Source organism: Jatropha curcas, chromosome 1, assembly GCF_041381405.1.
Source record: "Jatropha curcas cultivar XTBG-Jc1 chromosome 1, XTBG_Jcur_1.0, whole genome shotgun sequence".
Taxonomy (NCBI): Eukaryota; Viridiplantae; Streptophyta; class Magnoliopsida; order Malpighiales; family Euphorbiaceae; genus Jatropha; species Jatropha curcas.
In genome coordinates, this window is record NC_143151.1 from 27,966,074 (window position 1) to 27,990,625 (window position 24,552).

At 31.8% G+C, this 24,552-nt stretch overlaps 2 protein-coding genes and 1 long non-coding RNA gene across 4 annotated transcripts; 1 reads left to right on the forward strand and 2 right to left on the reverse strand.

Moving 5' to 3' along the window:
• Positions 1 to 4,227: 4,227 nt before the first annotated feature.
• DRD1 (SNF2 domain-containing protein / helicase domain-containing protein) lies at positions 4,228 to 10,786 on the reverse strand. Of its 2 annotated transcripts, none has more exons than XM_012211821.4 (7): positions 10,627 to 10,786; positions 10,420 to 10,493; positions 9,409 to 9,938; positions 8,687 to 8,941; positions 7,792 to 7,950; positions 4,588 to 6,332; positions 4,228 to 4,494 (listed from the first exon to the last, which is right to left on the reverse strand). In XM_012211821.4, exons 2-7 carry the CDS (start codon positions 10,466 to 10,468, stop codon positions 4,491 to 4,493), a joined length of 2,742 nt encoding a protein of 913 aa, XP_012067211.1. In that variant the 5' UTR covers positions 10,469 to 10,493; positions 10,627 to 10,786; the 3' UTR covers positions 4,228 to 4,490. The 2 variants fall into 2 exon arrangements, with proteins under 2 accessions (XP_012067211.1, XP_012067210.1); XM_012211820.4 differs by having other exon boundaries at positions 9,409 to 9,941.
• Positions 10,787 to 13,875: 3,089 nt separating this feature from the next.
• Positions 13,876 to 22,291, forward strand: SAE2 (SUMO-activating enzyme 2). The gene is made up of 11 exons (XM_012211822.4): positions 13,876 to 14,215; positions 14,344 to 14,433; positions 15,794 to 15,877; positions 15,970 to 16,188; positions 16,530 to 16,631; positions 17,679 to 18,137; positions 18,252 to 18,481; positions 19,901 to 19,994; positions 20,110 to 20,292; positions 20,405 to 20,502; positions 21,704 to 22,291. Exons 1-11 carry the CDS (start codon positions 14,183 to 14,185, stop codon positions 21,996 to 21,998), a joined length of 1,887 nt encoding a protein of 628 aa, XP_012067212.1. The 5' UTR covers positions 13,876 to 14,182; the 3' UTR covers positions 21,999 to 22,291.
• Positions 22,292 to 22,488: 197 nt separating this feature from the next.
• On the reverse strand, positions 22,489 to 23,124 carry LOC105630121 (protein OXIDATIVE STRESS 3 LIKE 4). The gene is made up of 2 exons (XR_005177634.2): positions 22,968 to 23,124; positions 22,489 to 22,881 (listed from the first exon to the last, which is right to left on the reverse strand). It is a non-coding gene; the product is annotated as a protein OXIDATIVE STRESS 3 LIKE 4 (long non-coding RNA).
• Positions 23,125 to 24,552: the final 1,428 nt, after the last annotated feature.

A 24,552-nucleotide genomic window follows, 5' to 3' on the forward strand; every position in this document is an offset into this window, starting at 1 on the left:
ATATACAATATGCAGACGCATGTTGGAAAAAACTAATACTAATAAATACAGGTGTGCATTAAATGGTTCAATATATATTAAATACTAGTTTTATGTTGTTTATTTTTTAGGTGGTTTGTTTGATTTAAAATTTAACAAATCATTTTAAAAATGGTATCGTCTAATCAAAAACATTTGAATCGAACTAAATTGTTTATTAAAAGATTTGTCAAAAAATTGCAATTATGGTTAGTTTCTTATCTAGTAATATCTAATATTTTATTTTATGTGAATTTCATGGCAAGTTTATTTTTAATGGTTAAATATTTTTTTATCAATTATTTCTTGAGGAATATTCAATGAATGCATATAAAATAAAAGAAATTTATGTTTCTTTCTTATATAGTGAAAATTTATTATTATGTTTATTGATTTAAATACAAATATTTGTATCGCATTAAATTACAAACTGAATTTGTTGCAATTTAACATGGTTTGATTTTATCGAATAAAGAGTTTGATTTGATTTGAAAATTTTTATACCGATAGTTTTTGGTATGGTTTTCAAACCAAACCAAATCAAATTGTCTCTACCATTAGGGACATAATCATGGTTTGATTCTAAATTAAAATCAATTAAAAGCAAACTAATTAAAATCAAAACTAAACGGTGATTAATGGTTTTCAATTTGAAATCGTAAGTAAAATCGTGTACATGTGTTTTTAATTAAGATTTCTCATTTTCTAAAATAAAACTGATAGTTTTGATTTAAAATCGATACAGTTTGAAACCGTGAAAAAAATAAAAAGATTATAAAATTAACAACTATTAACAAAACCCTCAATTCATTCCAAAAAAAAAAACTAAACCCTCAATTTATTTTTTTTTCTTATAATTTTTTAAATAAGTTTAATATTTTTATTATACTATTTACTTTTATTAATATTAGTACTTTTTTTTTTTTGGATAATATTATTGAGAGATCACAATTTATTAATTTCTTAATACCATAGTAGTGAATAAGTTAAAATTTTATATTGACTACTTTACCCTTTGTTTAATTAAATGGGGATAAATGGCAATTTTGGTATCATAATTTATTTCCTGATAAAAACTTATTTTTTAGAAAATATTTTCATTAATTTTCTATTATTTGATTAAAGTATTGAAAATTAATAGAAAATTAGCTAAAAATATTAAAATTGAACATTTAAATATCAAAATAAAAAATAGATTACCAATACTAAGGTAAAAAGTCTTATCATTTATTGCAAACCCTAAAATTTATAATAAAACTCAAACAAATCTTTTTTTTTTTGTGTAACCCACCGCTATCCGGACCTTATTATCATGGACCTCCTAATCTGGTTAGGGATTTAGTCACAGTTAAGACTTTTTACCTCTTCCTGTAGGTGTATTTAGTGGGAATCGAACTCGAAAACTCTTCCCTCGTATCAAAGTCAAATAAATCTTTAATAGTCAAAAAAATAAAATTTATTTGACAAAACAAATAATTTTATAGTGATTTTTCTCTAAAAAAAGTAAATATATATAGTGATATAATAAGACAAAACATGCATAATAGGATTTTAATTCATAAATAAGATTGGGAAAAAAATCCAATTAACATTGATAATATATACTTGATTTGATTTAATATTGATAAAACATAATTTAATTTTATATCACGTTTAATAATATATATAATGAGTGTTTAAGGCCTGTCATTTATAATTATTAAATTTCTAAAAAAGTTCTAAAAATTCTAAAAATTTCTAAAAAAGACTTTAAAATGCATATAAAATTTTTAATATATAATTATTAAATTTCATAAACTTCAGCATTCGAATGAGTTTTCTATTTGTGTCAAATTTTATTATTAAGGCTCCATTTGTTTTCATAAAATAACTTGCTGGAAAATATTTTCCACAATTTTTCATTATTTGGGCGTTCAGGAAAATAAGTCAATGGAAAATATTTTTTTGGTAAAAGAAAAATTAACTCATTTTTAAGGAAAATGACTTTTTATCTTCAAAATCGTACAACATTTTCCAGATTTTGACAAACTTATTGTAACCTTATAAATCCATATTTTGTTAATTTATTAATTATCGATAGCTAACACTGCAACTCACCGTTCACTACCACCGGCCAACATCTATCACTACCACTGGCTGCCGCTTCCAGCCAAGACCTCCTGTCACCGGTGACTTTCATAATTTACCCTTTTTTTTTCACTGTTCTCGTATTTAACAATAAAATTTTTAAAATAAGAAAATTATCTTATTAATATTTTTATTTTTATGGTCTTATGAATTAAAATTTTTAATATTTTTTAACTAATTTTCAAACTGCAACCAAATAATGGAAAATAAGTCATTTGTAAAATATTTTCAAGGAAAAAATTTTCCTTAGAAAATATTTTCCAAATATAAGTTATTTTTCGGAAACAAAAAAACTCTAAAAATTAGATCTTCTTTGTCTAAAATAGTCAATGCACTTCTTTATATTGAATTGCAATTATAACATAATCTAACAAGCCAATGAAGTCATGACCTAATAGCTAAAACAAAGATCTTTTATATGTAAGTTCAAACTTAAAGAATATTGTATTTCTTACAGAATTAATAAAGAAATGTTGCAATCATTTATAAAATCAACCTACCGACTGAAGAGTTTTAAATTTTTTATAAAATTAATAAATAAACGTTACAATCAAATATAGAAAAATCAACATATTTACTTAACAACTATAAATGAAAATTAAATATAGAAAAATCAACACGCATTTGACAGCTATAAATGAAGGAATCAATTATGTCAATTACTCGTCTACAAATTTACTATAAACAACATGTTATGTTGAATTATGGATTATCATCTATGTTACTTTATCATTTTCTTGTGTTTATTATCTACAATTATATGAATTATGGATTGAGGTTCGTAGATACTGTATAAAAAATAAATTTTTAAAAAAAGTGTGTCGTTACATTGCTCTTGTTTTTTCTTTTTCAAAGGGAATTAAATTGCTCTTGTTAATGCCAAGTTTTGTATCAAAATTATAATTTTGTTTTTGAATTGATTTTGAGAAATTTTTTCAGAACAATTTTAAGGCCTATAAAACAATATTATTACAAGAATTTATTTTTAATTCATCTATAAAAATTCTTTCTTTTGTTTATAATGTCAATGGTGATACCATTTTTTTTTTTTAGCGAAATAACAATTATAAGTTTATTTTTAAGTACATAACTGCAATAAAATGCATTTATGTTTTCACTTATGGAGATTGAAATCGCTTACCACATTAAAAAAAGCCACCATGTTGGTACTTTATCTTGGTTTTTAGTTTAACTACCGCATATTTTAACTCCTCATTCATTGATTAATGATTTATTATTCAGTCTTCACCTAATTAAGACTTCCACAACGAGATTATTCATCCTTAACAGTAGTCTTCGCGTTCAGATGTTTCTGTATCTTGTCTTCTCCTTACGAATTCAATTTTTTACTCTGAAAAAAAAAAAAAAAGTAACCAGCAAAAAGAATTAATTTAAGGGAAAATAATTATTTCGTCCCTGAAGTTTATCATAATTATTAAATAGTCCCCGACATTTATATAAATATTTATAATGTCCCTGAGATTCACTTCCGTCTTATTAATTAATGGAAAAAGTGTAATTTTTGGACAAAATGACCAATTAATAAAACGAAAGACGTTATAAATATTTATATAAATATCAATGACTACTTAAATAATTATGGTAAACCTCAGAGACGAAATAATTATTTTCCCTTAATTTAATTTTACTTATAATTGATGTGTGGATTAAATTGTACATTCTCCTCTATCAAATCGGTGCCATTCTACTATTTCTTGTTCTCTACTATTTCACTACCATTTTTATTTTGCATAAATTTACTTTTACACGACAAAACTCTTGGAACTTTACTCAGTAAAATAAAGCTATAGTATTACCAAGAGCATCCCGTAAGTGTTAAAGCATTGCTGAACTCAAACGACCAAATGAGGCTGAAATAATACTGCAGGCTACACAGGAGATAGTGAAAATTCTTATAGTCAACATGACTCGAGCTCAAGATTTCTCACTCCTCACATAAGCAAAAAAACCAATCAGATTATACCTGATTAGCTTTGCCATTCTTATTTTAGTTTATTGCCATTTTTTGTGAAAAAAGAAAAACCACAATCTAAAACTAAATATAAAAACACGATTATCAAATTAAGCAGAAAAAGAAAATAGCCCTTGCATATAATGACAGTCATTAACCAGAAACAAGGCTGATTCCTAAACTTTAGCTGATACTGATATTAACAGAATTTTAAAGAATTCGAATTCAAGAACATCTAAGAGGACTACCAGTTTGTCTCTCTAATAGAGGACTAGAAAACAAAAATGGATAAGTAGCATATACAGACCCAAGTCAGAAAAGAGGTAAATAACTATTCTGCCATTTAAGTGCTTCAATCCTCTCATGTCAAGAACTACCTGAAAAATATAGAAATGAAATGTAAGGCAGAGCAACAGAGAAATCTGTGAATAGGATATCCAAAGACAGAAGAAATGGAAAAGTGTATTAACCTTTTGTACAGAACCCTCACGTCTTGTGCTAACTGGGGACTCGCCAAGAACGGATCACCACACTCTTTCAAATCAATTGTCTCCACCTCAAAATTCTGATAACCACAACGCTCGTTCCATTCAAACCACATTTTTGCAATGGCTTCCTTTCTAAAACAAGTGCTGTGATCTTCCACTTCAGGTGAATCTGCAGCAACCAGTCTATATGCGTACACTTTCTTATTCTGGCCTGGACGGAATGCACGTCCTATTGCTTGGCGAGTGACGGAAGGATTGAGATGCACATCCAATATTATGATGCGTGATGCCCCAACCAAAGAAATTCCCTCTCCACAGGCCTTAATTGATCCAAAAAAAACTTTGGCATCAGTGGAATTGTTGAAATGATCCATGGACATCTCACGATCTTCAGCCCTTGATTCACCTGAGATCACAAAGACTTCTCTTCCCACCACCCAGCCCTTCACTTTCGCAACTAGTCTCTCTAAATATTTCAATGGCGCGAGGTACTGACCGAAAACCAGTAACTTCTCTCCTGCTGACTCACACAAACTCAACATATTGAGGAAGAATTTACCTTTTACCCCATCTCTCACATCCAACTTGTCCAAAATTTCATCCATCTTACCATCAGACATTAAAGAGTTCTCACTCACAGCATTCAACTTGGGGTGCAGATAAACAGCACTGCCAACAGAACTTACCTTGAATTTCCTTGCCCACTTCTTCAGCTTCTCAACCTCCTGCTTTTGTCTTGGACTAAGGTTGAGTACTACTGTGAAATCAACAAGTCCAGGAAGCTCATCCAAGAAGTCTCCTTTATAATAGTGAAGGACGTTTCTGGTCATCTCTCGAAGATCTTGAATGATGGACACTTTTCTTTTGAAATCTTGATCTTTCTGTATGGTGTGCTCTACAAGATCATAAAAAACTGTCTCCCCTGTCTTAAGATGTTTCTTCACTCCTTGAATGTGCACTTTACTCATGATGCGCTTAACAATACCCCGGGAAGAATCCAATCTAAGAAACTTAGGGCGAACAAGATTCAATATGTTGAACACCTCCTTGACATGATTTTGGTAAAGAGTTCCAGAAAGCACAACCTTTCGAGGCGTCTGCACTTTAGCAAGAGATTGTAACATATTAGTATCCTCATTCCTTGGAGTGTGCCCTTCATCCAAAATGAGAATTGCAGGCTTCTTGAGCAATATCTCCTGACAATTAGAGGAAATCTTGCTGTTTGTATCATCACAGACGATGGAGGCAAATTGTTTGTACCCCAAGAAAAGGATACTCTTCTGCTCAACCCACTGTTTCAAGACCTCTAGTTGCTGCATCCGACTATCCGCTTTTGCGGTATAAAAATCATATAGTGGAATATCCTCAACCTGCCATATCTGGAACTCCTTTTTCCAAGTAGCCAAAATTCCTTTGGGAAGCACCACTAGAGGTCTAGCCTGTGGATATTTGGCTAGGAAACTCTGCATAAAGCTGATGATCATGAATGTCTTTCCAGATCCAGGAGCATGGGCCAAGATGCAGCCCCCAGGATTATCTGATACCAGGTTACTGCAAAGAAAATTGAAACCTTCCACTTGATGAGGTTTCATATGCTTCATATGCCTTGGATGAGGAGAGACATCAGTTACTGGCAAATCCTCTTCAGGTAATTCTACCCCAACCACATTAGAATCTTTATCCTTGGTAATCCGGTAATCAGATGCATATGTCCGTGTACTCCTTTTCTGAATTAAAAGGACAAAAACATATCATTCAAGAAGCATTACGGACAAGCACAATTAGCTAAATACTTGACATGTGCATTTGATATGATGCTCCTACTAGCACCACATGAATTGGTCAGTAGGGAAATTAAAAAAGCACAGAAGAATCATGGAGAATACATGAATTCACTGAAGTTCCACTCCAAGCCTACATTCAAAGGCAAAGATTATGGAAGAAGGAATGTCAATTTCTATAATTTCACATGTAAATAGGCTGGTAGTATATCACATATCATGTAATATTCACATCAGCTAAAACATGACAAAAAGAAAATGTGTCAGCCTAAGGATTAATATACTTAGAAACTAAGTATACATCAGCACGTAAAATTTACATAAAATGAAGGAAAAGAAAACAAGGGTTGCTCCCTGATTTACCTAGTAAGAAACTAGACATAATTCATTTTATGCCACTTAAGAAGCAGGAGGAAGGCTGCGCACATCAGCCCTCTCAAAAGCCCACAAATGTGGGATGCTTGGTGCTCTTTTTTAATTATGAAAACAGAAACTAAACATGCTTATTGATATGCTCAGTTGACAAAAAGAACTTCCTATGCAGGACTCTTTTTGTGTAAAAACTCCTCATGGTGGCAAGAAGGTCCTATGGAATCCATAAAAGTAAGATGATGGGTTAAATTGATATGCAAAATATTTGAACTTGTGCACAAAGAACAAGTGGTAGATCTTTTGGAACAACTTCCCTTTATGTGATTCTAGGTTTATCTTTTTGAACTTGTGCACAAAGAAGTGGTAGATCTTTTGAGACAACTTCCCTCTATGTGATTTTTAGGTTTATCTCTTCCTATTTAACACCCTCCATCATCAATATATCACACTACAAACTGGAGCAAATAGGACCAAACCATCTCACGTCCTTCTCTCATTTTATCACCAACTTGTACTACTTGCACCTTTTGTTGTATACGGTAATTTTTTAACACTGTCCAATCTTATATGACCACACATCCATTTTAACATCTGCATTTTAACATTCATTATATCATCTTATGAACATGTTTTGGTAGTTGGAGTCAACATTCAATCCCATATAACATCACAAGTCTCACCACCGTCCTATGACATCTGCGATTCTTGGTAGCACGAAGCCTAAATCTAAGTTTGAAATCCTACCACAAAAATTCTGTAGCCAACCCATGATTTTGATCCTTTTCATTGCGCAGTCTGTTCATGAACAGCAGGCAGCATTCACTATGGTAACAGTCAGGTCTCAAGTAGCCCAGGTAGATTAATTAACCAAAAAAAAACAAGCATAGCAAACACAAAGAATGCAGCATGAATGGCAACTACCTTAGCATGTATGCATTAGCTGGCACTTCAAATCCATTTATGTGAATCAAACTTGGAAATTTATATACTACAATCATGAGATCGATGAGAACACAAAAAGTGAGGACCTTACTTTGTTATACTGAACCTCAATTATAGTCTCAATTCTTCTCTTAATAATCCCACACACACGACAAACATCACCTAAGTCATCCTTCAAAACAAAAGAGTGATCACAATATTCTTCATCTTCTTGCATGTGTTCATCGGCTGAAGGATATTCCGCAACATCCTACAAGAAACAGCAGAAAATATTATATAAATGCAGAAAGAAAATACAAAAAAAGTATTCTTCAAACTGACAGTTCAAATTATTAATTCCAGTATGCAAAAAAGAGACATGAATTCACAAGGTCCAAAAAAGCAAATAAAGCAAAATTATTAAAAGTCATTTATGAATTTTATATTTGCATCCCTTAAGCTATGCGGTGTCCACAAATAATACTAATGCAAAACAGCTTGTGCAACATGAATTATTCAAAGAATAGAATCCATGGATTTAAGTCACCCATATGCAACTTTTAATTACTAGCAGCCAATGTATCACTTTAGCATAAGTTATTATGGTCACTTTCATCATAATCAACTAGCCATTGATATTAATTTTGTTTTAATTACATATTTATATTACTAATTACAGCTAAACCCTCTTGTTTCCTTTTCTCTTAAATAAACAAGAAAAGCCCAGAATAAAAAAAAAAAAAAGCCAATTATAAGGTAAACATCTAAACTCTTTTTCTTTTTTTCAATTTAGAAAAAGAAATCCAGAAGACCAAATATTTAAATCCAACACAAAACTTTACAAATCACGAAATCTGCATTGCAAGCATAATTCCATGAAACTAAGCATTCCATTAATGATATCAATTTAGAAAAATTTAGCATACATCTGTATATTGAAAGTAGCCTGAGCTAGACCACAGGTGCACAACCATGATGGCCAAGAAGATTTCACAGAAATTAAGTACCTTAGAACATTCCAATGCCACTGACATCTCATTCCAAATATCTCCAAGACCATCATCTTCAGGCGCAGGCTCATATTGATCATCATCATACTCCTCTGCACCAACATAAACACCTTTATCTCTCTGGATATTAGTACCAATATCTCTCTTGATATCAGCATCAACACCATAAATGGCTCTCTCTCTCTTGATATTGAGTCCAGCAGCTGAAATTACCAAATTTCCCAGACTTTTTCCTTCCACATGAGTTCTAACCTGAATATAGCAAACCAAATAGAACAAAAATGACATTGGACACATTTAGGTATGCTCTCACTACGAAAGAAAATAATTTAACGTAATTAGAACAAAAAGAAAATAAACAATAGCAGTATCTATTCATAGATCATTTGATGGCATGTGGTGCTCTCTATTCTCCCAACCCCTACCCCCAAAAAAACCCTCTTCAAGGATGCTTCATTGGTTAGATTATGGTAACTCTTTCAAAGGCAAGAGAAGAAAACCTAGCCATTTTATATGAAAAATCTCCCTAACCTCTCAGGCAATGTTAAATTGTTAAGTGGAATCCAAAGTACCCTGTATGTAATATGATATGGAGATCAACCATTTTAAAAGCAGCCACTCGATACATGTTTCTCTACATATATGACGATCACAGATTATCATCACATGCATTTTTAAAGCTCCAACTTCAAAATTGCATAAAAAGAAAAGAAATTTACCTCTATTTCCAGGCGAGATTGCCCACTGGACCTTGGCAAGACTACCTCCTGGAAGTGATATGTTGGCCTGTGATCTGCACTGTCTTCTTCATCAGAATCCAGAATCACAACAGGCCTTGTTGACGCTGGTGGTAATGCTGACGCTGCCGCTGGACGATCATTTGCAACAATGTCATCCTCCAGGACAATGACATTTTCTTGTGCTGTTGAAGAATATTCACTTGAGCTCTTTTCCCCATCTAGTAAGACTTTTGACAGCACAGGATGCTTCTTGAGGTAGGGGCTGAACACTTGAAGCTTCCGAGAAATGAGAGCTTCTATATCTTTTGTGACACTTCCATATCTACCTGAGTCTAACCTGTCAATCAAACTGGATATGGAAAATGGATCAGAGTAATCCAAAACTTTAGGAGAGGGTTTCCCTTTCTTCTCTGCAGTTCCAATGCACTTAGGTCCGGATAAGTTCACACTACTGTATTCATCTCCATCATTAGAAAGTTTTAGCCGTTTATGTCCTCTCGTATATGATTCTACTAGAAAAAAAGAAGCACCGTCACAAAATAAAAATAAAAAAAAAAAGAAAAAGAAAAGGAAAATATAATATTGTTAAACTACTACATTTTGGCACACTAAAGCACAAAGGAAGACAACAATAAAAGCAAACCAATTGATCCAAGCAACAAGAAAAACAAGATGAAGCACTTCAGACAATCATATTATGGTCAACATCTAATACGACTTAATAACCACAAGTTATACATAGAAGAAGAAATTTGAAGGTCACAGGAGCAGTGAAATAGGAACAAGGAAAACAAACCAGTACACCAAAAATATTGGGCAAAATACTAAACAAAGTAATAAAAACAAAACAAAACAAAAATGCTACATTATAGCTCACAGAGAAGAACATCACACATAAACAAATACATGCAAAATTTCAACTATCCATAAATCCATCTATCTAACTACAAAGTACAAGTTTGCCTACAAAAGACAGAGAGAGAAAGGTACCGCCAGAAGAAGTGTGATTTTGAGGCAGAGCCATCAAAGGAACCTCCATTGATAACTGAATTGAAGATCAACACCTGTAAAAAACAAAAAAAAAAACAAAAAAAAAACAAAAAGAGGCTAATCAGCTACAAAATCACAGAACCAGCAAAACAGATTCAATTTCTTAACCAGGAAATGATATGCTCATGCAGTGCATTGGTTACTAACCACTGTATCGAGCTCAACACAGTGTCAATTACTGAAACCCTAAATTCATTTGCTTGCACCTAGCGATTGTGACTAGTGAAGAGAGCCGAGACTCTTTTGCTTCAATGGAAGTCTATAACTGATCGTAAAAGAGAGCGGATTCTCTATTGCTTTAATTAAAAATTGCATTCTTTTAGAATTCTTTTCATAAGTGGAAGACGTTAATTGGATCAATAGGACAGATTGCTACGTGGACAGCTGAAAAGTCTCCAAGTGGCAATATAAACTGGTATCGGGTACAGTGAATGTTTTTGCTGCTGCGCTGTTGAGAGAAGGGAAGAGTCTCATGGGAATAATAAAAATGGACACGCGAGGAAGAAAAAATGCGGATCTGGGTCCCAGGTATGCGTCACGAGTCTTAACACTTCCGTATTTTACTTTTACAGTGTTACGGTTTTACTATTGGGTAGTCGCGCATTGCTTGGATTCTTATTTCAATGCTGTGAAATTTGATTAATTAATTATTATATAGTACTTAATAAATTAGCTTTAAACCTCTTGATATTTTCCCACTGATCGTCTATCCTTAATTTTAATTTTGGGATTGTTCATCACCAATATTAGATTTATAACACTTGAGATTTTATTATTATATTTCTAAAAAAAATACCGTTAAATCCTTGCTTTGCTTCAAACTTTTATATATCGATGATTAGTAATGTATCACGGTATATTACATAGAATTTATAAATTTTTATTATCTTTTTACTCTCTGCGTTTGTACACATAGTTAATGAAGTAATTAAATTACCTAAATTATAATATAACACTCCATGTAATAAGCTAAATTATAGCATTTTCAAAAAAAAAAAAAAGCTAAATTACGCACTCTAAATAATAAATTAGTAACCTTTTTATTTAAGTAATTAATTTGACTAAATTAATTTTTATTTCATTTATACTCATTTAACAATAACTTTTCATGTAATGTTTAACGTTTTAACCTATATCAAAATACTATATATATTATTTATAGTATTTGATGAAGTAGTATTTATATTGATATATAAAGTTTAAGAGAGCGCACTATAAAAACATTTTATTAAATGCTAGTAAAACAATTGACTAGGACAGCTAATATTTATTAAAATAATTAATTTTATCAAATAGTAATTTAATTATTCTAATTTTAAGAATTATATCTTTATTAATCTACTCTTAAAATAGTGATGCTAAATAGGTAAGTTTTATCCAAATAAATTTAGAAAGCTAAAATTTAGCTTTTATTAATAATAAACCACTTTATATTTATTTGTTGTTGAAATTACTTCAATATGCTTTGTGTTCATATCCAAATTTGGTTACTCCTTTTTCTTCTTTTGTGTTATTTTTTTATTCTAATAATTCTTAGATTTATATATTTTTTGATATATATTTGAGTTACTATTGCTCAAATATTGAAATTTTGTATTCAGATTTAGTCATTTTGACAGTTTATGAATTATTGTTGCACCATTATGGTGATTTCACATATATATTATTCTGTTATTTGGATTATGCAGAATGAAGTACAGATCTCCTCTCTAATAGAAAAAATAAATTATCTTCAAAAAAAAAAAATAAAAATAATAAATTTGAAAATGATCAAATAGACTTGTAGAAATACCATGTAGTCAAACAATGACCATAAATAGCCAATAATTGAAGCGAGTAATCAATTATCACATATGTATTACGCTATGTTAATTCGATCGAGTACTTCAAATCAAGATTATGTATTTTTTTTTTTTGAGTTTTATTATTAGATTTGCTATAAAAAAAAATATAAAAATATGCTGATTTGTATTACATATAGCAATAACTTGAGCTTAGCTTCAATTCTGAAGATAGATAGAGGATTGTCCAACATTTATTTGAAAGTATCAACAATGGAATTGTTTGCTTGTCGAACATTTGGTGTATAGGATTAATCCAAAGAAATTGAAGCTAATTTAGAAGACATACCTGAAAAAGAATACACAACGATTCTAAAGAAGGTGAGATTGATGATTATAATGCTAACTATGTTAATAATGATATTATCAATCAAGACCCTAATGATGAAGTAAAGAGTCCAAGATTTGGTATGTACTTTCCATCAATTGAAAGTTTGTTCGATTGTAATCTTAAGCATGTAAGGCTAATAGGGTTTGAAATTGCAAGAAAATGAAGTTATAGAAACAAAACAAGGATTAAGAAATATCAAATTATTACCTGCAGCAAAGATAGGAAATTATGCAGATCTAAGTTCGAATCTCCTCCTTAATACTTAAAAAAAAATATATATAGAAAATTAAGTAATGGGAATCCTCTAAAATAACAAATTGCTCTGTACAACTTAATGAAACTGAAGGGTAACAATATAGCATATAACATGTGATAAAAATTATTGGAGAATAGAACACGAGTTAGAACCCTCTGTGCTTGGGTTCGTAATCTGAAGGTTCATGTACTTTAAATATATAAAATTTAAAGTAATTACAATTAATCTAGATTTGGAACTTCATCATTAAGAACTGCCAAAGGCATAAAATTAATTGCATTATTCTTAACATTCTTACTTTAACATATAAAGAAGATCCATGGCTCCATTCATGACCAAACTAATAAAAATAAAAATTGTTGTTGAATCGATGATATTTTTTACTGTACGCTAAAAAAGAAAAATATGAACAATTTTAAAAATATTTTTATTTCCATTGGTGGGGCTATGGATAAGGTATACTCCTAAAAATTTTGATATAAGATTTCTCTTATTTACTTCATGATGTTAGCAAGATGCATATATTGAAATGGTATGCACATCTTGTTGGCTCACAGATTAGTTCTATCTATAGGCAATTCCTAAATTTTTATGAATTATCCAAGTTTGTGATTCTAAATTAAGACCAAGGTTTGTTTGCATAAATGAAATTTAATTAATGAATTTATTAGATAACTTCATTTAAATTTTTTTCATGAATTTATTAGGTTACTTTTTTTAAGTTTAGTAAAATGGGTCAAAATTAATCGAATTATATCATGTGCCTAATTTCATAACTGTGGAAGTGAAAACTATATTGGAAATGCGATTTCCCGATCCTATCAATTTTTATTAAAATATAAGATATTTAATTAATTTTATTTTTTAAACAAACAATAGAATGTAAATTTTAAAATTTACGAATTTCACGTTTCACTGGTCCAAATAATAACATCATATGATAAAAACAGAGGAACTGAACTAAGTAGTTGTTTGATTTTATCAGAACTGGGTCTGGGGTCGGAGTCGATTCTGCTTCCAAGCAATTACCTCTTCCAGTACCGTACAGCTACTGCTGTTGCTAACGCCGCCCCTTTCACAGATTCTCCACCTTCTTTAACGTCTTGTATCGACTTTCCACGCTCTCTTTTCTCACACTGTTCTCTATTTCTGTTTCTATTCTATTATTATTATTAGTATTATTATTATTATATAACTAACCATTTTAATAACAGACTTCAAATTCTTCTTCTTCACTTTTCTTTTCTCCTTCCCCTCTTTTCTTCTACCCCTAAAATGGCTTCCCTCCAGCACTCCTCTGCTATAAAGGTACTAAAACACTCTAATAAACCTTTTATTTTCTTCTCTTCATAATATTTTGTTTCTTTGGTTACTCAATTGAATGGAATTTAAGGGTTTTGTATCTTTTTTTTTTTCTTTGTGTTTTTATTTTTTAGGGCGCGAAAGTCCTTATGGTTGGTGCCGGTGGGATTGGCTGCGAGCTACTCAAGACGCTCGCTCTTTCTGGCTTTCAAGATATTCATATAGTGAGTAATTCACTTTCCCCCAATTTTTTTTTTTAAAATTTTCGTGGGTTTTTTTGGAATGGGTTTTGTTTTGGTTTTTTTAGGTTTTGAGTTTTCTGGTTGTGTTTATGCTATTTTATCTTAGGTTGAAACGACTGATTACACGGTTGTAGTTTCTTTATGTTTTGGGGTTTATTATTTAATTTTGTTCCTAAATTGGTTTCTTTGACCCTTGTGTTTTTCGCCATTACATAGGCTCTAAGGGTTTTGGTAGGAGGTATTTGTGAAAAGCTTCAAAGAATTTTCTTTAGTTACTTACTGAATTAAGAAATGTTGAAGTTTTTGGTATAAGGATTCAACAAATAGATTAAATTTAGGTTTTTTTTCAGTGGTAGTGATTTGAGTGGCGTACGTAAATATAATGAAGTGGAGATGTTAGTAGTTTAGGGCCTAGCAGTTTGAGTGAGGGTTTTGCTTAACTGATGCAGCCTTGCTAACATGTCAGATGTGGAGGTTTGATAATTTGCAGCAGCAATTAGATGTTGAGACTTGTCTGATCTGGCATCCCTTTACTGTTGTGATTGGCATGCTGTGCATGTTATCCACAGAATGCTAGGGTAACTAGTTGGTGGGAATAGTATGGTATAGCAACTAAAGGTATTTCTTGGACAGTTGCAAAGTTTGCTGCTGTAGTTTGAGGTTGTTGATGTTGGTTGTGATGTGTTAAGCAGATATAAAGCTTTGAGAGTGATGATTATGGTTTATTGTAGGGCTGTTCAGTGGCCATGGAAACAAAAAAAGAGTAATAAGTTGGTTTTGGAATTATGTAGCAAATGGACTTTTTTCGCCTTTATAACTATTGTACTACCTAGTTGAACTTAAATCTTGAATGCAGAAGGAATTTCTACTTGGATAAAGGGTGCTGGATGACAAATCTGGAATTAGGTGCTCAACTCAAAATCCAACTGCAAATCTGTCTGTTCTTGATCTGAATGTCCCAAATATAGATGAGAACCCAATGTCCCTTATTTCTGCTTGGCTAGGTCATGACCTAAAACATTTTCAAAACAATCTTTGTGATAAGAAAGCAATTGAAAACTTTGAGGATGGAGGACCAAATGATTGCTTCTTAGGAAGCTGTTATTTATCTGCAATTTATGTTTCAATTTTTGCAGCTAAGCGTCCGCCATTATATATGAAAGGTAACATTTATTGGTTCTGATCATGAATTTTTTATAAAGCAAATTAAGAAGATTTTATAAGTAAGGATGAATGATTTGCACCAAAATGCCAATTGCATTCGACATTTGCTTTCTGAGTTGCATTTTAAAAACCTTATTCTTTTGTTAAGTGATTGGTGTATTTCTTGTGTATGATGTAGATTGATATGGACACTATAGAAGTGAGCAACCTTAACAGGCAATTTTTGTTCCGGCAATCACATGTTGGGCAGTCAAAGGCTAAGGCAAGGTTTTTGTTGTCATTCTTTATTGTATGCTCATATCATCAGTTTTGAGTTGCATGTGTTATGTTATTTCTAATAAAACTTCTGACCAGGTTGCTCGGGATGCTGTGTTAAAATTTAGGCCTCACATTAGCATCACGCCATACCATGCAAATGTGAAAGATACTTTCTTCAATGTGGACTTTCTGAAGCAATTTAGTGTGGTTCTGAATGGTCTTGACAACTTGGACGCAAGGCGACATGTGAACCGACTTTGCTTGGCAGCTGAAGTTCCTTTGGTTGAAAGTGGGACTACTGGGTTCCTGGGACAGGTGATCTTTTGTTGTTTATAGTCCTTTTTTCAAGAATTCACTAAAGACAGGGTCTTTTGTATCATCTTTTCCCCCCTTATTTGATATTCCTGAAGTGGTTGTATGATTAGTAAAGAAAAAACCAATCATTAACAGGTTGTGAATTTTGAAATATTGTGTTATTAGAGGCGGCTTCCGCAGATGAAAGAATTGGTTCTGCTTGTTTCAATGTGAGGTGTCCAAATTTAATGCACTCACATACACCTTTAGATGTTTGCATTTGTAAGTAGATTGTAATAATGTTATTTGTTTGTATGTTTCTGACAAAGATTTTATATTGCTTTGCCAATTTATGGAATCAGGTCACAGTGCATGTGAAGGGGAAAACAGAGTGCTATGAGTGTCAGCCTAAACCGGCCCCAAAGACATATCCTGTCTGTACAATTACTAGTACTCCATCCAAGGTACATGGTTTTTGAGTTGTGGCTATAATGTAGTAGCTTCCCCTCCTCTTCTTTCTTTTTTTTTTTTTTTAAAATTTTTTTTTTCTTTTTCTGGTCTGCTCTCATCTTCACTTTTTTGGGTCCTACTGTTGCTGAAAGCAATTAAGATGCTCTAAACCAGCTAACAGCAGTTTCTTTAGTTGAGAGGCAATATCTCAAAACATAAAACAAGAATGGAATTATTTTTTGTGTTAAAGCATGGGGGTTTGATGGTTCAATTTAGTTGGTATAGTATAGGTATTCACTTTGGATAATTGATTTGGTTGGTTTGACCAAAGTTAAATTGGTTTAAAAAGTTGGAAAAAAAAAAATCAGCTTGCTTGGAATTAAAATATTACGATAATGTTTAAGGACTTTTCAATTTTATGCACAAAGGAACAAAACAGTTGTATTTCATTTCAAGTACATGGAAATCTACATTGTTCAATAATAATAATAATAATATAATAATAATAATAATAATAATAATAATAATAATAATAATAATAATAATAATAATAAGGAAAATTTAAAAATCACTAGACAAAAAGTCCCCCTAAAATTAATTACATATAAACTAAAATGATAAATTTTACTATATTCTCATTTTGGTAAGCAAACCAAAAAGTTTGATTGGACAGTAATTTTAAAGCTGAATCAAACCATAAATGTAATAAACCATGGTTTGAGTTTGGAATTGAATTGGATTCATTCATTTGGTTGGTTTGGTTAAGTTTTGTGCGGGCCTAGTTGCATGCCTCTAGCCTACCTGTTCTTGTTTGCCAGAATTTCTTTAGACCTCCTTTAGATAGAAATTGATGTATAAATGGTGTTTACGTGTATTGTTGACTTCCATAATTTTAGAAGGTGCCTTAATTGAATGTTATCTACTCTCATTTCATTGTGGAAATTAAAATCATTCACTTGTAGGGAAATGTTTGATCTGTGAGAATTATGATGATTTTTCGTGTAATTACAAGATGATCTGCCTATTTGTTTGACTTTTGCTGTCGTCATTTAAAACTGCAGTTTGTTCACTGTATTGTTTGGGCAAAGGACCTGCTTTTCACAAAGTTATTTGGAGACAAGAATCAGGAAAATGATTTAAATGTACGGTCTAGTGATGCTTCTAACTCATCAGAACATGCAGAAGATGTATTTGAAAGAAGAAACAATGAAGATATTGAGCAATATGGAAGGAGGATATATGATCACGTGTTCGGTTATAACATTGAATTAGCTTTGTCTAATAAAGAGACATGGACCAACCGCAGGAAGCCCAAGCCGATATATATTAGGGATGTTCTTCCTGACAAACTAAGTCAACAAAATGGTAATGCTGATAAGAGTTGTGCAACTGATGATCTTTCATCAGGATCCGCCATGACATCTTTGGGCTTGAAGAATCCACAGGATGTATGGAGCCTTGCAGAAAATTCAAGAGTTTTTCTGGAGGCTTTGAAACTATTTTTTTCAAGCAGAGAAAAGGTTTGTTGATTTCATGCTTTTTTAGAAAGATTTAATTAAATATTTGCATATTTCTGGTCTTCCTAGTGAATACTTAATTATTTATTTATTTTTGTCATTTTCTTTTCCTGGCAGGAGGTTGGTAATCTTAGTTTTGACAAAGATGATCAGTTAGCGGTGGAATTTGTTACTGCTGCTGCAAATATTCGAGCTGCTTCATTTGGAATTCCTTTGCATAGCCTTTTTGAAGCTAAAGGTATTGCGGGTAATATTGTGCATGCTGTTGCAACAACTAATGCTATTGTAGCCGGTTTAATTGTAATTGAAGCTATCAAAGTGTTGGAAAAGGATGCTGACAGTTACAGGTGTGGATCAATTCTCCTTTACTCTGTGAATTTGTTTCTGTTTTTATGACTTATCTGGTGGCCTTATCCATTGCGCTTTTAAGTAACAGTTGAATATTTGTCCGAGGGATTGAAGCCGGTACTTTTACTTATTTCTTAATCTCAACTACTCAACTTAATTCAGATAAATTCCAGCCAACTTGGTGGCTGTTTTCAAACTAAGAGGACTTTTAGGTTTGAGGCTAGATATGGCTCTCTCTTGGTTTTTCTTTTTGGATGGATAGTCTGCCTGTTCTTTTACGTCTCATCTTTTGTAGAGAGGCTGGGCTGTATAAAAATCCAATCAAACTGATTGACCTGATAAACTCTAATCTAAAATAACTGTTGCTATTGAAAATGGATTGGTTGTGGTTTATCAGAAGTTAAAAATCAAATTTTCAGTTTGGGTTTGGTTTTACATGTTAGTAATCCTGTTGAAATGGATCCAAACTGATTTAGTAATGTCCAATTGAAATGCAGATTGTCATTCTTGTCTCAAATAAGGAAACATGACAAAGAGAGGACCTTAATTCCTCTTTCTCCCTGTTTCTCTTTTGCAATTCATTCCTTGCAGTCTCTGCAAAGTGAAAATTGATGCTCTAGATCTTAAACTGTGGTTGCTTGCTATTGTCCCTTCAAGTCTTTGCATTATTGCACCCTGTCAGTTTTCTCAATCTCATCCTCAAATATTTGCTGCCTCTCTCTCTCTCTCTCTCTCTCTCTCTCTCTCTCTCTCTCACACACACACACACACACACACACACACACACAAATAGAGCACACATGTACAGAATTTTAAGTCAGGTCTTCATATAATACTCAGTAATTATCATGCTCTTCCTTATCTTGTGTTGTTTTTGCGAAATTATTGGTTGGATATTTTCCCTTTATGACTGAGCCTAGGATGAGGAAGGATATAGTTCTAGTTAAAAAATTTAGTTTGTAGAATCTGTTCTTGCTAATCAACTAGCTATCTTTATTAATTTCTCATTGCTCTTAGTTTTTATTGGTTTTTGGGAACTGAACTGCTATTGCTCATGGATATCTCCTATCCTTTCTAGAGTTTTGAGAATTATTCAACTTTCTCATAAAACAAGATCTATATGAACATGTATGATTTGGGACATTTCAAATCATTTAATTATAAATTGTTTTAATTAGAACTTAAAGCATTGTTTAACCAAAAATTGGATAAGTATGGTCTTGCACATTATCTCTCTGGTTTTGGTTTAGCTACTGTAAATTGCTTAGTTCATGGTTTGTTTAGCATATCATGTCCAGCCCACCAAGCTGGTGAACGTGCAAACCGTCCTGCCCAATGATAACTTGCGTTCTGAATAGCTCTGACTGTTTTGCATCTTGTTTGTTATAATGTAACAATATAGTGCATTGTCCATGCAGGATGACATACTGTTTAGAACATCCATCAAAAAAGATGCTTCTTATGCCAGTGGAACCCTTTGAGCCTAACAAGTCATGCTGTGTTTGTTCTGAGGTAGATTCACACTAAATATATATGTGTCTCCGCATGTGTTATTTTTGGAATTACCTTTATATGTCTTTGAATTCAATTGTTCCCTGGTGCTTATATTCATCACGGTTAATGACAGTCACCACTGTTGCTGGAGATTAATACTCTCCAAGCGAAGTTGCGGGATTTTGTTGACAAGATAGTTAAAGCAAAGCTTGGCATGAACTCCCCGTTAATCATGCATGGGTCGACCCTTCTTTATGAAGTTGGTGATGATCTTGAAGAAGATATGGAAGCAAATTATACTGCTAATCTTGAAAAGGTATTTTAAGCACTTAAAGGCCTGATATATCAGATTGCTTTAAGTTAAATTAAAGGAGTTCGTTAATTTTTTTTATTTGAACATATCTCCTTATTCCTTAATGCCTAATCAGGTGCTATTTGAGCTTCCTTCTTCAATTACTGGTGGGACAATGCTCACGGTTGAAGATCTCCAACAGGAGTTCACATGCAATATCCATATCAAGCATAGGTCTGTTTTCTTAGTTACTTCCTTTCGTGCTCTTATCAGTATGTTTGAGAAAGGTTGTCATATATATATTAATTGTCAATGATGTGAATGCTCTCAATAGAGAAGTTTCACATTCTGCTGTTTCTTTTATTTATTTACCCCCTACTACTAATATGCTTGTCTTGGTTATTGGATGAGAATTAACTTGCACTAGACATTGTAGTAGGTGCACTTCCAATTTGCAAGTTCACAATGCTCCACTATTTTTCTTTATATGTGCCTCCTTAAATTTTCATATAACTGTTTAGACTCTTTTGTTCTTGTTTAATTTCTTGTCCCTAATGTCGAGGGCTAGGACTCCAACCCGAAAGACTAGCCTATTAGGTGCAAGTAACTCACCTGCTAATAACCCCAAGACAAGACCATCCCATTTTTCTGCCGATGTGCGACTTGTAACACTAAGGTTACTCTCTGAGGTTACATTGATTTTTTTTTGGCCCATTAGATCATATGGTATCAGGTATTTCTTTATTTCTTCAGAAAAAAGCCATAATTTTTTTTCCGTAATCAATGCAAATTAAGCACAACATGACGGTGTGTAGTAAGTTGTTGGCTCTCTGGCTCTGTATGCAGGTTAGCTTTTGTTTTTTTCTCCCCTTCCTAATTTGAAATTCAATACATTACTTGGATTCTGTCACTAAGACTTGCCAATAGTTTTTGTGGATTTAATACCTTTGTTATGGGAATAGAACTATGTTTGTATCTCTAATCTATAGGGTGGGAAACCTTATTGGTTCGTTATTGTGGTCAATTGCTTGTTGCTGTTAATACTGTTGCCGTTGCAACAATGACAATATGGCAGTGAAATATAGTTTAACTTGATTGTCTTACCATTCAAGTTGAATTCTTGAACGTGTTTGTATTTAATTTTGAGGGCAGATGGCTTTGCTAGGAAAACTGTTAAGTCTTAGTCCAGGATCAACTTTTTCTGACAGCAATGCTATTGTTGCATGCCATTTTTGTGGACTGCTAAATCTTCTTCTTTGGTTGGTGATTTTTGTTAGATGAGTCTTAGGTCAAGTTACTGACAATCGAAGCAATACTTCCTGAAACCTGTAGTGTGCAATAACACCCCTATTTGAATTTTAGATCTAATGTAATATTTTATGGTCCTGATGTGGGTTTAGCAACTAAATATTTAAAGAACACTTGATTCTCACAGGGAAGAATTTGACGAGGAGAAGGAACCTGATGGAATGGTTCTATTTGGATGGACACAAGCTCCTCTTGAGAAAAAGGAGGATAGCAAGCCAGCCGGCAATGACGTCGAAATTTCAGAAGGGACTGAGATTTCTGGGAAGAAGAGAAAACAACCAGATATGGATGTCTCAACTGTTTCTGATGAATCCAATAATCACAATAAAGTCCAAAAGCTCAATGTTGTCGACGACGAAGACGATGACCTTATCGTGCTTGATCATCGGGATATAGGCTGCAGCAAGAACAGCCTGCAATAATTTTTTGCTTCAACTTTGTTAGGTCTTCTTACATCCTAATTTTGTACAATTAGGGAGAAATGGTGATTCTTTGGTGCTTTAATCGTTAGGTTGCAAATTGTTATTGTTTTTGGTCAGGCTGATACAGTTAATTGTATCTCCATTTCCCTTCTGTGACTTACTGGTGTAGCAATGATGTGAATTCTTCCTAGCTATAGCTAAAGATAACAGTGGAATTGTAACATTTCAAGAACTAGAATCTCTTGGAGTTATTTGGAAATTCAAATCAGTGGTCAAATTGGGTGTTGATATTATTTGAAGCTACTTCAAATTTACTGTTATATTTGTATAATGGCATGTGTGGATGAATACATGAAAATATTTAAACTCATGATTAGAAGTTTTCATACGTCGTATAATATATTTATGGTAATTTTTAACGGCTTCTAGATGATATATTAATATGATAATTGATGGGAATGGCAAAAATACCCATTATATAATTACAAAATGTAAAAATTCAAAACCAAAATTTTAAGGCAAAACATGAAACATTATACAAAATATTACTTATTTTTCCCCCTCACCTTTTTTTTTATAACTATAGGAACTCCTCATGGCTAAACAAGTACAAAATCGTTTATCTTATCAAAGAACAAGGAGTATAATTAATTAATTAATTATGTAAATCTAGACACCAACATAAGGTGTTGTACGTTGGGTATTACTAGACATCCTTCGACATTGATATGGAGGAACACGCAGTTCCCTTCTTATCTCTGAATATTTCTTCCTTTTCTTGGCGTCCGGATGTTCTTTTTTCTTTAAATCTTCAACACTTTGAACATCCGCCATGCACGTAAATGATCTTGATTTTCCGGAATAGTACTTCGACAACCCTTTCCTGTTCAACATACAAGTTACTATCAACAATAATTATAATTAAGCATCTATCTCATAATCAATGAGAGTTAAAACCGGCATCCTTACTTTTCTGGAAGATTGTTTCGCAGATCGTTCATGTTGAAACTCATTGTGATTATTGAATTTTCCATTTTAGGAGAGAAATGAAAAGGTGATATTGTCTATGAATATTATTATTATTATTTTCGTAAATGAGGTTTTTATATGAGAAATACCGTTGGTAAGATATAACGGTCAAGTGATGTGAATGGTAATGGGGATAAGATAAGGGGTATTGGAGTTTCGATAAAAGTGGATTGGATAATAGCCTCTAAAGCAAAGACAATTATTTATATTTGCACTCTCTTTAATTAATCAATCAATAATTTCCACAACCTCATCTATACTCTCTCATGGCCCACATGCATTGCCCCTTTTTTAGGCATATCTCACTTTTTTCCCCCCATTGCTTTAATTTTCTTTTCTTTATCTTTTATGTTTTAATTTTTAATATCAACTTTAATTATTCAATTTCCTTCAAAAAAAAAAAACTTTAATTATTCAATTCAAGTTAATTTATAAATATGAACATTTTATCAAATCAATTAAGTTGAACCAAATTAATGTTCACTCTGACCAATTAATTTTTTATATAAATTAAATTGAACCTAATTGTACAGTTTACGAGATTAAATTGAATTGAATTAATTATTTTTTAGTAAATTTCTATTTTTTATTTGTTTAACAGAAATTAAACCAAACAAAAAAAAGGTTTGATCCTTTCTTTTTAAAAAGTCTGAATGGATGCATGGGAAATATTATGAAAATATCGAATTAAAAAAAAATTAAAGCAATAGATCCAATAACTCCCACAATAATGATATATTTACAACCTTTCAAATGTTAATATTTTATAGAAAATGATTCCTGATTTCATGCAAAATTCTTTTATAATTACTTCAATAATACTAATTTTCTATTATGAAATTTTAAAATATTACCTTAATGAAATATACTCACTCCGTTCTATTTTGTTTGCATGATTTGACAAAATACTCATATTAAGAATTTAGTCAATAAAAATTATTTTACCATTTTTTACCTTAACTCATTAAGATATTAATAAAAGTTATAATGAAAAAAATAATTGTTTACATATTCAAATTTAGAAACCTTGTAAACATTTTGGACATCCAAAAAAGAAATAACAAGCAAACAAAATGGATAAAGAGAGTATTTCTTTACTAACTGCATGTAATTTGATTGGTATTCTCACTCTTTTATAAGAGTGGAAGTAGAGATAAATCTCAATTTAAACTCTTTTCTATGACAGTTTTACTAATTTAATAAAAAATATTATCTAGTCTACCATGTTATTTAACCCTCATAATAGAGTTTTTCAAAAAAAAAAAAAAAAAAAAAAACCCTCATAATTAGAGAGGTGTTAAACACTTAAGATCCTAAAAAAATATGCTCCTCATGCTTTAATTATTAGAAAAATAAAAAATGTTTATAGATAAAAGCATAATCCCTAAATTCTATAGACTTGCTACTTTACTTAAGAATTCAAAATCCTGGTAACCCTAAAATTTCCGATAGCAATATCCAAAAGAAAATAATTATTTCCGCTAACTCTATCTTACAAATTATATATAAGGATGCATTAAGCACT